The sequence below is a fragment of the Lycium barbarum genome, chromosome 4 (assembly GCF_019175385.1).
Source record: "Lycium barbarum isolate Lr01 chromosome 4, ASM1917538v2, whole genome shotgun sequence".
NCBI lineage: Eukaryota > Viridiplantae > Streptophyta > Magnoliopsida > Solanales > Solanaceae > Lycium > Lycium barbarum.
In genome coordinates this window covers 25,367,597-25,381,866 of record NC_083340.1, presented here as the reverse complement: position 1 = coordinate 25,381,866, position 14,270 = coordinate 25,367,597, and the positions used below count along the sequence as shown (strand labels likewise).

The following is a 14,270-nucleotide window of genomic DNA, read 5'->3' as shown; positions in this document are numbered from 1 at the left end:
CACCAGATGTATGTTGTATCACCTATAAAGCAGTGTTTTGAAGTTATTAAATACACCAATTTTGTTAGAATAATCAAAGATAATCGTTTGTACTCATGTGCAAACATATTCGAAAATAACTCCATAATTCCAAAAGAAGTAATGACACAACTATTGCAATATATTCAAAGTGACTGCCTTTATTCAAATATTGCAAAAAAAAAACAACATATTTTTTCTAACAAATGTAAATGGATATAAAGAAAAAAAAACAATCACTTCTTTCGAGGCTCAAAACTACAAGAACGTCTATTGTGTCCAAGAGGTCCACAAGTACTGCAAGCATGTCTTTTTTTTACCAATAAGCAATTCCCTTAACGGCTTAACACGCTTCTTCTTCGGCCTACCAGGAGGTCTCTTGTATCTTGGTGGAAAAACTACATCCTCCGAGATGTATGTGGAAATCTTCCAATCATGCTCGCCAAGGTGAGGATCCACAGGTATCTAATATGTTTTCACCACGGTCTGCGATTTGAACAATTCTGAGCAATAATCATCAGCCTTTAGATTTTTCTTCTTTAAGACAGCCCATGCATGTGGGCAAGGAATTTCATCTATTTGAAACATCCGACAACTGCAAGTTTTGTTTTTCAAGCAAACAATGAAACGTCTTCCTCCATCATGGACCGTGTACACGTATTCGGTTGATGGTTCTACCTACAAAAAGTCATTACTTGTATTTGTTAAGTATGCAATCAAATACATATAAATACATAAAGATACTTTTAGTCAAATACGTACAAGTACATCTTCAGAAGATACATATAAAACCATTATGTTCATGAACATACTTGAAATTTAAAAAAAAAAAAAAACCAAATACATGACACACATGTACGAACTGAACCTGACAAATACAATCAAAATACAAATACATGCTAAAACTGCATCTGATCAATACAAGCAAATGCATTAAATTCATGTACAAACTTCAGCAGCCAAATACAGTCAAATACATCATATACAGCTAACTATAATTGCAGGTCGGTAAAGTATATTTTAAATGAATTGAATTGAAACATACCGTCATACGTAAACATGGAATCTCATTTGTTGATAGCATCTTCTGGAACTTTTTAGACAGTGTTGTGAACGTGTATGTACCGTTCCTCCGGTTATTGTAATTCCATCTCCCAAACATCTTCCTAAATTCTTCGAGAAAATCAAATATAGGAAGTTCTATTGCCGCTACAAGGTGACAAGTAAGACAGTTTGCTATGTTCGAAGTCATAGTCCGTCCTCGGTTAACAGATGCATACACTCTAGCCCACTTTTCTCTTCCAGCTAATTTCAAATACTCTGCTATCCGAATATCTGCCTTCTCAACCTTCCCCATCAACTCATCAAATTCATCCTGTGTGTATTCCTTTGCCATTGCATAAAACACTGGACTCAAAACATCTTTACTCTTCATGTAATTCTTACATACGTTACCCCACAAATGCCATATGCACGCGTAATGCGGAACATTTGCATAAATTCTAGATACAGCTTTGTTTATGTTTTCATGCCTATCGGATACGATACACATATTCTTTTTAACTCCATAGTCTTCCCTGAACTGCTCAAAGAACCACGTCCAAGACCTTTCATTCTCAGAATCGATCACACCATATGATAAGGGAAGTATATATTACCTGCACATACAGTTGCATTAAAATAAAGAATTCTGTATGTATATATTCATTTGAGTATAACCATATTTATTGCATATCAAATATATATATATACATACATACATACATATATATATATATATATATATATATATATATATATATATATGTGTGTGTGTGTGTGTGTGTGTGTGTGTGTGTGTGTTTCACTTACCTGCATCGTCTAGTGTGCTTACTGAAACGAATGTGCCATTGTATGTTGTTTTTAGGTGGCTCCCGTCTACTACCACAATGGGTCTACAACACTCAAAGCCCTTGATAAATGCATACAATGCTATAAATACATACAGGAACTCGTTGTCATGGGTTACCCCAAGTATGTTTTATCCATGATGTATAAATATCGAGGTAATTTGTTGTATGATTCTGATGGTTCACCTATTAAGTCCTTCATAGCCCTTTCTTTAGCCCGCCAAGCGACCATGTAAGACACATTCATGCCAAGATCATTGAAGACATCATCCGTTATGCCATCAGGTGTATATTTCCTCTTATGATTGGCTACTTTTGGTTTAACAATCCCACCTATTAACCAACTTGTAGCATGCCGTTGCGAATACACCTTATCCTTTAGCGGACATGTATGCTTGTCACGGAACTCTCTAATTCTGAACATTTTGGATTTTCCAACACTTGATGCCCTGAATTTCCAATCACATTCTTCGGACACACATACAAGTGTATAGCTACAAATACACAGATCAACACAAATACACTAAGTAAAAAATACATCAGTCAATCAAGGCATAAAATATGATAGAACAATTGAATAAATAGTTGTGACACAAATTATTTGCATACATTTACTTATACAATATAAATACATAACATTATATACAACATAAACCTTTGAACTTACCTTTTCGCATTAGACCTCTCAGTACAGAAATTGAGCCTATTTGAAATTGCATAATTTGTCATCACAACCTTTAATGTATCTTTGTTCTTGCAGCCTTGATCAACAACAATGTCTTTTTGGTTCTTGTCTTCAATAATTAGATTGGTGTCTTTTTCAAATACAGCAACAGCCTTGCCATAACTTGAAGACGCCAAGTCTACACACCCAACTGTTTCCATAGAATTAAACTGACTTGTGTATCCAAGTTGCAAAACCTCTCCTAGAATACAACTTTCATTAGATACACAGTTGTCAATGCTCTTATCATTAATAGTTATGCACAGTGGATACATTGCTAACTGTTTATTCTCTTTCTTCAAATCCTCATACACTCTCGCATCCATATCATTGTGTATTTCCATCAGCATATCACTACCCTCCACTATGTATTTGATGTATATATTTGTTCTGGTCGTGTCTAATTTCAATTTAATTGCAACTGACTGTAACAAATCTATATACATCGAATACTCTTTGAAAACAACAGCATCGATTTTGAAATTCCTTTAACGGATTTATCGTTCCAAATACCGCAATGTCTAATCAACGATGATATAGTGGACATTTTCCAACTACTGAATTCAATGTGATTGATAAAAACTTGAAATACATTATCAAATAAAATACGGAATCATTAATATAAAACAACTAACAATGGAGAAAATCAACACATAGAAATAAATACAAATGCTGACAGTCAAATAAATACACATGAATTTGAATGCATGTGTATTTTGACTCGCAGTTCAGCAGTGCTTCAAATACACTTAAACATACATACAAAAAAATGCACAGACACAAATTTGTCTGTATGTGTATTTGATTGACATTAATGAACTACTTGTAATACACATAGATATGAACAAATCACTGCCTAAAATATAAAAATTAGATACGAACTCACTATTAAAAAAAACAATTAACAATGGAGAAAATAAAAAAAATGGAATGCGATCAACAAAAGCTCAAATTCACTCACTACAGTTGGACGATTAGTACAAAAAACTCCACAAATTGCGATTACGATGCAACAAATGGAAGCGATCAACAAAAGCTTAAATTCAACAGTTTGTTAATTGTATTTGATTTGATAAATGATTTTTTCCGAATTACATGTTGTATGATCAAAACCTCTATTTTTTTGTGTTTCCTTTGTTTTGAAAGTTTTTGAAATTTGAATTTACGTTACTAGGAAGAATAAGGAAAGAGAGAAGGAGAAACATGTGGTTAATGGGAATCTAAATTGCTGGAACAGATTGTAAAAGATTTATTACGCCTTCCTTATTTAATCCATGATTAATGCCTAATATTCAGGGATCTGTTTTTAAGATACACGTTCTATTAAGCATCAACGTGCATTTGAATACCTTCAAATACATGTGAATTAACATGTATTTTGCTATAATGTTAGCTACGGTGGGTAAGTTCCAATCTTAAGGTAGTTATCCCTGTAAGTTTGCCCTTTTATAATTGACACTTAAAGAAAAAAAGGAAGAAGTTAATCCTTAGTGGCGATTAAAGTTGCCATAAATAGTCCTTTTTTTCTGCAGCTGATGGCGACTAATTTCGCCACAGAAAGTCTGCTTTTTTTTTTAAAGGCGTTTTGGATGCTAGGCCGGCCAACGCTTGGGAATGGTTTGGGCCGGCCGGCCAGCTCACGGTATTAGGCCCAAATGTGAGCCAAATGTGGGATTACTTTGGCCTGTTGGCCGTTGTATGTCTTTTTCCCAAAATTTACTAAATAATTGTTTCTAATAAAAGTTTAATCTTTGTGAAATACCATACAAGTATCCCCTTTGCTTTCTCCTAGTAACTTTTAGGATATACACAAGCAAAGTTGAATAATATTTTATGAAGTATAACAGTAGTTTTCTTAATTTCTTGATATTTAGGTAAAAACGAATAACTCTTTCGTTATTATAAAAATTAGTATTCATACCCGCGTGATGCATGGTCGGTATCAAAGAAATTAATTGTAAAAATTTATAATCTTATTTATTTGATATAATAATTCTTTGTCATCACATTGACATATTTAAAATTATTAAATTTTTTAATATAAAATATAACTATGAACATAATAAATTTAACATCATCAATGATTTATATCTGAATAAAAAACTTATACTGAAAATATAAATTAACACTTAATATCATATCACGATTGCAATTACTTTAGACATTTTGATATGAAACAAAAAAAATATCCTTATCATATCCTATTGACATATTTTGAAAAAGTTATGATATTAAAAAATATTTGCTAAGCAGTTGACTTCTATATTTATTTGTTTACTCTGTTAAGACATGAGAACATAATTTTTATCTTCAAATTCAACTTTAACATAATATTTCAGTTCAAATTTCCAAGAAAAACATACTTAATTTTAAAAAAATTATCAAACAATAGAAATGAACTCTATGTGACCTAGTTGAGTCAACTACCTCTTCTTTTTTTTTCTTCTTCTTCAAACCACCTATTGGTGGAGGGTTAGGTATAGACCCTGACCTCTGGATTTCACTGCAAAAGTTGAGAGTACAAGAGGTGGCTTTTTGGCCAAACCTCCTTGAGTTACATTGAGGATGAAAAGCTCATCTAGGTGAAGGAAGTGACCTATGCTAGAATAAAAAGCATGAGAAAAAAGGATACAAATAGTGTGAATCATGGACAAAGTTATACAAAAGTATAGTGTCCTGTGACATGTCTAATTCTAAGACAAGGAAGTCCATCTTGATCATTCTTCAAAAGAGTTCTAACTTGAGTAGGCAAAGAGATAGTTTGAGTGAAGAACATGTTTCTCCCTGTTGAGTCAACTACCTCAGGTCCATTAACCTCGATTTTACAATATTACCTATTAATATTATCAAAATTGTAACGCTTTCTCTTTAGTGATTAATAAAATTTAGTTATCAGGAAAAAAAAATATCAAAAATTATTATATCGCCTTCTTTTATTAGCTCGGCACTTAACTTAATATCTTTATTAGATATTCTCCTTTTAATATTGGGATAATTTAGAGAGAACACTTTAAATTTGATTTGCTTAAACTAAAATTTTAACTGATTATTTCAAATGTGATATAGGATTTTATATGTATATGTTAATTTTATGAATTATTGTCAAAGGTATCACTTTTTTTTCACTTTAAAAGATAAGTAAATATATATTGTAATTTAACCTTGTAGGCATCCTCAGCCCAGCCAACACAATTATTAACTTTATTTTTTTCCCTCTTGTTCTATGGGTGATAACCTTTTTTTTGGTGCGGATTGTCCTTCATTTGGGGTGATGTAACGACCCGTTTGATCGTTTAGCACTTTTGAACTCGTTTTCGCTAAAATACCCTTTCCGTAGCTTTAAATGGTATTCTTAATTTGCGGGAATAGGTGGCATGGTTATATAATTGATGGGTAATTTTTGGAATATATTTATTTAATGTGTGAATAGTTTATTCATTGGAAATTTATTTGCACTTATATAAGGTATGAGTTGGGGAATTAATTAAGTGGCTAGTGAGCCTAATTTACGCTGTTACATGTTAGTTGACTAAGTACTTTGGATAATTTATAAGAGAGGTGGGCTAGGCCCATTTATTCCTAGCCCACATATTAGAATATGAGATATATTAGGGTGAAAGAATTATTGGCTTTGGGGATTAATCATTTGCACGAAAAAAAAAGAGAGGCTGCTCATCGTGAGAAGAATAGGCAGTACGTTTTCCATCAAATTATAGCTTCAGGTAATGTTTTCTTTCTTAATCCATAGCACTGTTTATTGGTTATTAGGATTTGAGTTGTGAAGTTAGATATGATTAGGGTATAATGATTCAATGATGAGGATAATAATTAGGGAACCTAATGATTGAAGTAATCATGAGATAATCATGAGGCAACAAGGATAGAAAGGGGGTTATGGTAAATGGTTAATTGTTCTTATGTATTTTTGGGTGTTACATGTTTTCTTTTCTTAGTTAATGAAAATAAAACCTCTGTTATACTTTATGTTTGAGGAACGAAAATTTGTTGAACCACAAGACAGAGACAATATCAAGCATTTTGAATAAGGCATATGTAGTATCTCGTGAATAAAGTATATTGTTTCCTGTTGGTTAGGAGTTTTCTTGTGTAAGAATACGACATTAAATTGCTAGATGGTTGTACTTTTATGGAGCAACTAAAGATACGTGGTTAAACTTTAGGTATATTGGATTATATGTACACCTCCAAATTCATGATATTTGAGATGTAGGAAGCTAGATTTTAATCCTAAGTTAAGATTTTGGGGTAATTGAAAGTTTTGAGCCCTAGCCTTAAGAAATGGGAATTTATGATTTGAGAGTCCATTCGTGGATGGAATTGACTAATTTTCTGAATATAGGACCCTTAGGTTATGGGTAAAATGATTTTTAAAGAAAATTTCAGTTTTGCCCTTGTGGGCTTCAGGTCATTTTTCGGGGTGCGTTTTTGGGTTTCAAATACAAGTATAGCAATATGGGTGTCCTTAGATTCGTATGTTAACGTAAATCACATATTTGATAGATTTCGATCACTCAGAGGCTCTACGCAAAGGAAAGGCATTGGTTTGATCGTTCGTGGCACCCGCTCGGCATTGAGGTAGGTTATGGTCTACTTTAGTTAGACTCTGATTAGAGAATCGTATGTAGTCGTAGAAAGTGACGGGGATAGCATGATAGGCCTTAGGGCATGAAGTGGAGGTGAATTCCAATTAAGTTAGTTCTGACAACTGTTATGTGGGCTTGTCTCCGTATGTGTTATTTTCTGTGATTATCATCTGTTTGTATCTCCGTCACATACTAGCCCACTCATCACATAAGAAGGAATGGTAATATTGATAATTGAACAGTGGACAGTAATATGACTTGTACTTGTTGATTTCACATTGGTGATATTGTTGAGACTGATATCATGCATGACATACTTTCCATATTATTGTTGTGATGATTAGTGAGGTGAGTGATTGAGAGACTCCGAGGTCTTTGCCGGAGATTGAGAGTGACAGAGAGACTCCGAGGTCTTTGCCGTAGATTGAGAGTGATTGATAGCCTCCGAGGTTTTTGCCGGAGAGCACGACTGGTACATGGACTTCGCGGGTCCCCCATGGGTCATGGCTTCGAGGCGCTGCCCTTAGCATGTGTGTACGAGAGTGAAGTGAGAGAGGTGATTGTTGCGTTGCATTGCATTGCATTCATTCACTCATATATTTGACTGATCATCTGGTGAACTATATCTGTCTTGGTTCATTTCATGATTCTTTTACACTTTACTTGTATATGATACATGACCATACCTGTTTGCTCTATGTGCTACTTGTTAGTTTCCACTTCTTCATGCGTTATCTAATCATTGTCGGTCTATGATGCTTACCGGTACTAGTGTTGTACTGATACTACTCTTGCTGCACTTCTGTTGAGTGCAGAGTACGATCCAGGCTCCAGTTCTACACCCCGTGGCTGATACGCGAGGGTGGCATCTTTCAATCATTCAGGGTGAGCTACTTGGTCATACATGGCCCCTGAAGGACCTCCTCTATTTATTTCTGTTTTTGTATTCGACAGACAATATGTAGCCTTCGGGTATTTTCAGACTTATATTCCGTACTATGTTAGCGCTCTTTTACCCTTTGACCAGATTTTGGGGTTGTCGTGACGTTTCTAGTTATGATAAGTATTTAGGACTTGATAACTTATTCTTATTTAATTTTTTTCGCTTATTTAACTTGTTATTAGTAATGTGGTTCGCCTACTCGGAGGGATAGTGTAGGTGCCACCACGACTCGCGAATTGGGTCGTGATAGGTGATCTTTAATTTATTCCCTTTAAATTGGTGGTATTTAAGTTTTGCCCTTTTCTAAATAACCCGAAGTTGTAGGTTTTAACCCTAGCTCAGTTTTAAAAAAAAATCGCAAGATAGAATTTTGCAAATCTATCCATGTAAGGCAGAATTTTTCATGAGCAGAAGGTAGAATTCTGCCCATACAAATTCTGCCTTAATGTCCAAATTGCAAAATTGTCCATGCAAGGCAGAATTTGGGCCTTAAGGGCAAAAGTTAAAGACAACCAATTTGAGAGACAAAAATTAAAGACCACCCCTGCGAAGGGCAATCCTAAAAATTGCCCGGTGATAACTCCCTAAACCCTTGCGGCTATTTTTTTTTAAAATTTTTTTTATAGCTTACTTTATATGTAGCTATTTTAAACTTAAATTCTCACATTAAATTTTAATACACAATTTTGAGTTTTAATTTTACTTATTTGCATTATCTATTTTTATGTGTTTATGTATTTTCATAACGAACTAAGTGGAATAGAGATATTATCCTAAATCCTATAATTTAGAGGTAAAATTTAAAAGTTATATACTTCCAAAAAAAAGCATTTGTATGCACTTCAAATTTAAAATCTTTATATTTCAATTAAAGTATATGCTATTGTTATTCATAATAAACATAGTCCTAAAATTGCCAAGATTAAGACCAAGTACTTAATCTATAGGCTGATTTTATGTAGTGCGTATATATTTTAATTTCTGAAATTTTTTATCTGAAAGTTCTTGCGCTTGATATTGTACATGAAACACACTCACAAAAAAAAAAATTGATATAATTGTTGTGTGAAAGGTGATATATTCCAGAATGCATGATTTTACATTAAATATTTAAGATATATGAAAAACAAAAAGTAATTAAAACAAAGAAGTTGATAAATATATTTGATAACGTCCAAACTCACTCCTCAAAGAGAAAGTGTACACGGTCGTATGCAATATATTTTACCCAACTATGAGTCGGGGTCGATCCCACAGGGAACAATATGCTAGGCGATTAAGAAAGTAAGGAACTTTCACCAACTACGCTAAAGTCAAACGATAAATGATATTTTGGGTTTTTGATTAAGATTATAACTAATGCAAAAATGTAAACTAACCTAGAAAGCAAGTAAAATGATCAATGGCCACAAGCATGGATACAAGGGAAACTACGCTCAAGAAACGATCCAATGTACTTCATGATTTACAAATAATGGTGAGTTTATAATACTTAGCCTCGGATAATGACTCTAAATTAGCTTCTTCCGAAGACTAACTAGACTACCTAATTGAATATCCCTAAAGCAATTAGGAGCATTAAGAACACCGGAATATGGCTACAAGTGGTGTCGCATATCCCTAGGTCGATTTCCATTAGATGAGGGTTAACGCCCCAAATTCTTGTTAATTAATCTTTCCCAATCCCGAGTTTGCCTCTTCCAAGTTTAAATCGAAATAAATGGGCAAGTCTTAGGGTTAGCTACTCCCTTAAGAATCATTCAAAATGAGATTAATTAAAGAAACAATAACCCACTTCATTAGGAATAACATCATTCAATACATAAGCATAACAAGAGTTTCAAACCAAACTTTAATCAAGAATACTTTCATAAACGAGATTCAAGTTATGGAATAGAAAGCTACACACTTAGATATACAATACAAAGCAAGGGATTGAAGAAATGAATTAAAGGTTTAAGAAATACTCAACCAAATCTTCAAATCTCTAACCCCAAAGTGTGGTGTAAAAACTAGTCTCCAAACTTGATGAAAAACTGCCAAAGATATATATTACAAAACCCTAAAAGAGTATTTATATCATTCCAAAAACGGGAACAAAATCTGGACCATAATACCCTCTTGCACAACATGCTGCACCATGTGCTATTCGCATGTTCAACATGCTAATCGCATGTTGTGCCAAAACCGTAGCACATGGTGCCAATTTCTCTGTCACCATGTGCTGCACCAAGTGCTACTCGCGGGTTCAACATGCTGCACCAAGTGCTATTCGCGGATGCTGCATGCACAACATGTTGCACCATGTGCTGCTAGCATGTTCAACATGCTGCACCATGTGCTATTAGCATATGCTGCCAGAAATGTTGATTTGTTCTATTTTTGCTCTATTTTGGTCTGTTTTGCTCCGTTATACTCTCCGGAAATCTTTTCCTACAAAACAACATAAAAACACAAAAAGTAACAACAAAAGTGCTTAAAGAGTCACAAAAGCTTAAGGAATTAGCATCGAATATCCCGTAATTTCACGGCTCATCAACACCCCCAGCTTAAAGTCTTTGCTTGTCCTCAAGCAAATCAAAACAAAAATCTCAATGAGGATCCACTTTAAGCACAAAAACATGACTTTGGTTGGTACCAACAATTAGGCTACAAGCATGTGAAGCTTCAACCAAATACTCCCTCGTTTCAAAATACAATTTCAAGAATGCAATAGAGATATCAAACCATCAAGCAACAACACTCAAGCCTCAATAAGTGACTCAAAACTACTAGCTTACTAGATATGCTCAGTTGACTCAACTTTGAATTTTTCAACATCACCAATCTATCGTAATTCATATGCCCTCACAAGAAAGAAAGTCCCAAAATCACTATATTCACAACAACAACACAAGGGACAAATACACAAAGTCACTCACACTCAACAAAGAAGTTCTAGTGCTAACAAATATCACACCATAAGCTTGCCCTTATTTTCGTTCATCACTAACTCAAGAACATTCGGTTGGAGATCACATAGGGACTTTTTAAGCTTGTAATGTAGGCTTAGGGAAGGGTAGGATAAGTATGTGGGATACAAGTGATTACGCCCTCCTTGAACACTACACGTACCTTTTGTCCACTTTCCTCTTCATTTCAAAACTAACGTGAGAGTACCTTGATGTACAGGTTTAACACCTCGTTTCTTTACAGCTTAATTAAGCTGTCCAAAAATTGTAGAAACGAAACAAATATAATATACAAATAGAGCATTGTATGTCCATTTATGTTATAAAATCTACCTTAATAGATAAGAAGAATATCTCACCTCGATTTATATATCATTAGAGTCTGCTGGGGGGTGGGTGTGGGTGTGTGGGTGTGGGTCTAGAGAGAGAGAGAGAGTAAATATATCATAAAGTCATCCAATCAATTTTTGTTGCCCATATTTTTTTTTATTACTTTTGCACTACTTAATACTAATAAGGGAAACTTACATAAACAGTTACCTTTTATAAACTCCTAATGATATATAGCTATAAGTTTGCAATTTACAAACTGTAGCTACCTTTTATGTGATTTCGGTTGTATTTTCGTGTTTTTAAATACAGTGAAATACATATATTATAAAAACAAAGTGGAGTAACTCCCTTAAATACATGAAGGAGTTTCAGTTATATTTCCGTATTTTTAAATCCAGCGAATTACATATATCATAAAAACAGAGTGGAGTAATCCTTTAAATACACAAAGGAGTTGTGTATTTCATTGTATTTATATACTGATAATCCTTTTGTTTTGGCTGTATTTAATTGTATTCGAGTTCGAATTAGTAAATTCGCCGCCTGATGTCGCATTAATTGAATGTATTCGACTGTATTTGAATGTATTTACACTAAAAAAAATGACGAAAATGAAGAATACAATCAAATCTGGTCATATATCTGACGAAAATACAAAATACACTGTATTTAAATAAGAAGAATACAATAACACTGGTCGGATCTCCGACAAAATACAAAATACTACTGTATTTACACTAAAGAAATACAAGCGAAATACAAAATACCCCATAGGTAATTCACATGACCCCCCATAACTAAAGAAATTCACCTAAGGATAATGGCTTGATTAATATCATCTGTTCAAAACACCTAGGAGTTTTATCTACATGTCCATGAATTTCCCAACCCCATATCATTATACTCCATGTATGAATATCCTTCTCCTTTAATCTACTGAAAACCGGGCTTGCAGACTCAATATACGCGAATTTCGCATACATGTCAACCAAAGCATTAGCAACCGCTACATTCAAATGAAGCCAATTGTTTGTAATACTATCATGAATCTTTCTACCTGCCTCCAATGCCCTAGTTTTGGCACAAGCAGAAAGAGCAGATATAATAGTTAGACCATTCGACTTTATACATTCTTCCTTTCTGACAAGAGACATTAATTGGAGCTGATGCGTTGGTTTTGGGCATTCGATCTGAGCATCAGATCTCCCCGGATCATCGGATCTCGTATTTCCGGTGGATTTGAGTGTCAGATTTCGGATCTTCGGTGTGATTTGAGCATCGGATCTCTGGTGTGAAGGAGAGGAGATGCGAGAGGCGTTGTTATCGTGGTTTGTTGCCGGAGCTCCGGCAATGAGGCAGCGACAGTTGTGTTATTAAATAGGAAGGAGAGAGATTTTTTTTTTTTTTTTAGGGTTTGGAGAAGATGAAAAATCTTAAATGTGTCTAGAGGGAGGTATATGTATTTGAAAGTTACTGGACTAGTTATGGAATGTAATTTTGACAAAATAAAGCTACGAAAATTAAATAAAAAATAAGGTAGTCATTATTCATAAATAAGTCTTAGAGATAACTATGGCTAGTAAATTTTCCTACTAATATATTGACAATGTGAATTTATATTAACTTGTCACTTGACTTAATATTTTTATCTACTGCACTCTTTTTATATTTGACTTTCGATTAACTTGCAAATTGACTTATGCCTTACTTAGGTGAAGCTTTAGGGAAACCAAAGCACGTTTTTAAAAAAATATATATATATCAAACAATTTTTTTTTAATACTAACAAAAATAATTCTCAAATAATTTGGACAAACACAAAAACCATAAACTCCAAAGTATCTTTTAGAATAAAATAAATTTGTGCTTGTAATGAGAATCTACGAATTTTAGCTTTACTCCAATAACATAAGAAATATTTTAACTGCTATTTAAAAGCACATTTTCTTTTGATCAAACATCTCTTTTTTTTTTAAAGAAGAAAAAGTGATTTTTTTCATAAGTGGAGAAAAATAAAGTCACTTGCTGTCATTGTAATTTTGAAAGAAAATAAGAAAAGAAACTTAAACATTCAAAATTCGAAAATATATATGCTTCATTTATCAAATAAAGCTGCATGTACCAAATTAATAGATACAACTTTCTGAAAATGCTAATCTATCTCTATAAAAGGAAAAAGAGATACTTGTAATCATAACAAACATATAAGTTAGTATTCAAAGAGAGAGAGAAAACAGAATAATGTAACAAAAAATAAGCTTTTATTATTTGCACAGTGCTTCTAAAATAGTGGATAATGTCAACAGTAATTCTTGTACATTCATATAATTCTTGTACATTCATAATATATTCAGTCATTCCTTCCACGAATGATCTGGTAAAACTCATTTATATATTTCGGTTATCCATCGTACTTGTTCATTTTTCAAATATGCATTTCGCATTTGTGAGATATTTACATACATCATATCTATGAAAACTTTAGACTTCTTAGTTACATCGTGACAAAAGATAAATGTTTAATGTTAATTGTAAAAAAAAAAAAAAAAAAAAAAAATCACGCATGTAAATATACCTTGACAATTTGGTAAACTCATTTATATATTTCGATTCTTCAATGTGCTTGTTTATTTTCAAATATTCATTTCGCATTTGTGAAATATTTGTATTTATCATATCTATAGAAACTTCAGATTCTGTAGTTACATCTGTAATCAAAGATAATGTTATGTTAATTAAAAAAACATAATAATAATAATAATAATAATAATAATAAATAAAGTTAAATAAAGCATAAAAATATACCTT

General features: G+C 33.1%; 1 protein-coding gene across 1 annotated transcript; it reads right to left on the bottom strand.

The window, feature by feature from the left end:
• Positions 1–483: 483 nt before the first annotated feature.
• On the bottom strand, positions 484–2,957 carry LOC132637317 (uncharacterized). The gene is made up of 6 exons (XM_060354427.1): positions 2,575–2,957; positions 2,094–2,401; positions 1,870–1,989; positions 1,651–1,676; positions 1,064–1,600; positions 484–696 (listed from the first exon to the last, which is right to left on the bottom strand). The coding sequence occupies exons 1-6, from the start codon at positions 2,955–2,957 to the stop codon at positions 484–486; spliced, it is 1,587 nt and encodes a 528-aa protein (XP_060210410.1).
• Between the last annotated feature and the right edge of the window lie 11,313 nt (positions 2,958–14,270).

Bases quoted from the DNA above. Each gene is read 5' to 3' on its own strand.
- LOC132637317 (XM_060354427.1), bottom strand. From the start codon at position 2,957: ATGGATGCGAGAGTGTATGAGGATTTGAAGAAAGAGAATAAACAGTTA. The intron at 1,990-2,093 runs GTGAACCATCAG...ATGTATTTATAG, and splicing joins GGCTATGAAGGACTTAATAG to CATTGTATGCATTTATCAAG. The intron at 1,601-1,650 runs GTGTGATCGATT...TTCTTTGAGCAG, and splicing joins TATACTTCCCTTATCATATG to TTCAGGGAAGACTATGGAGT.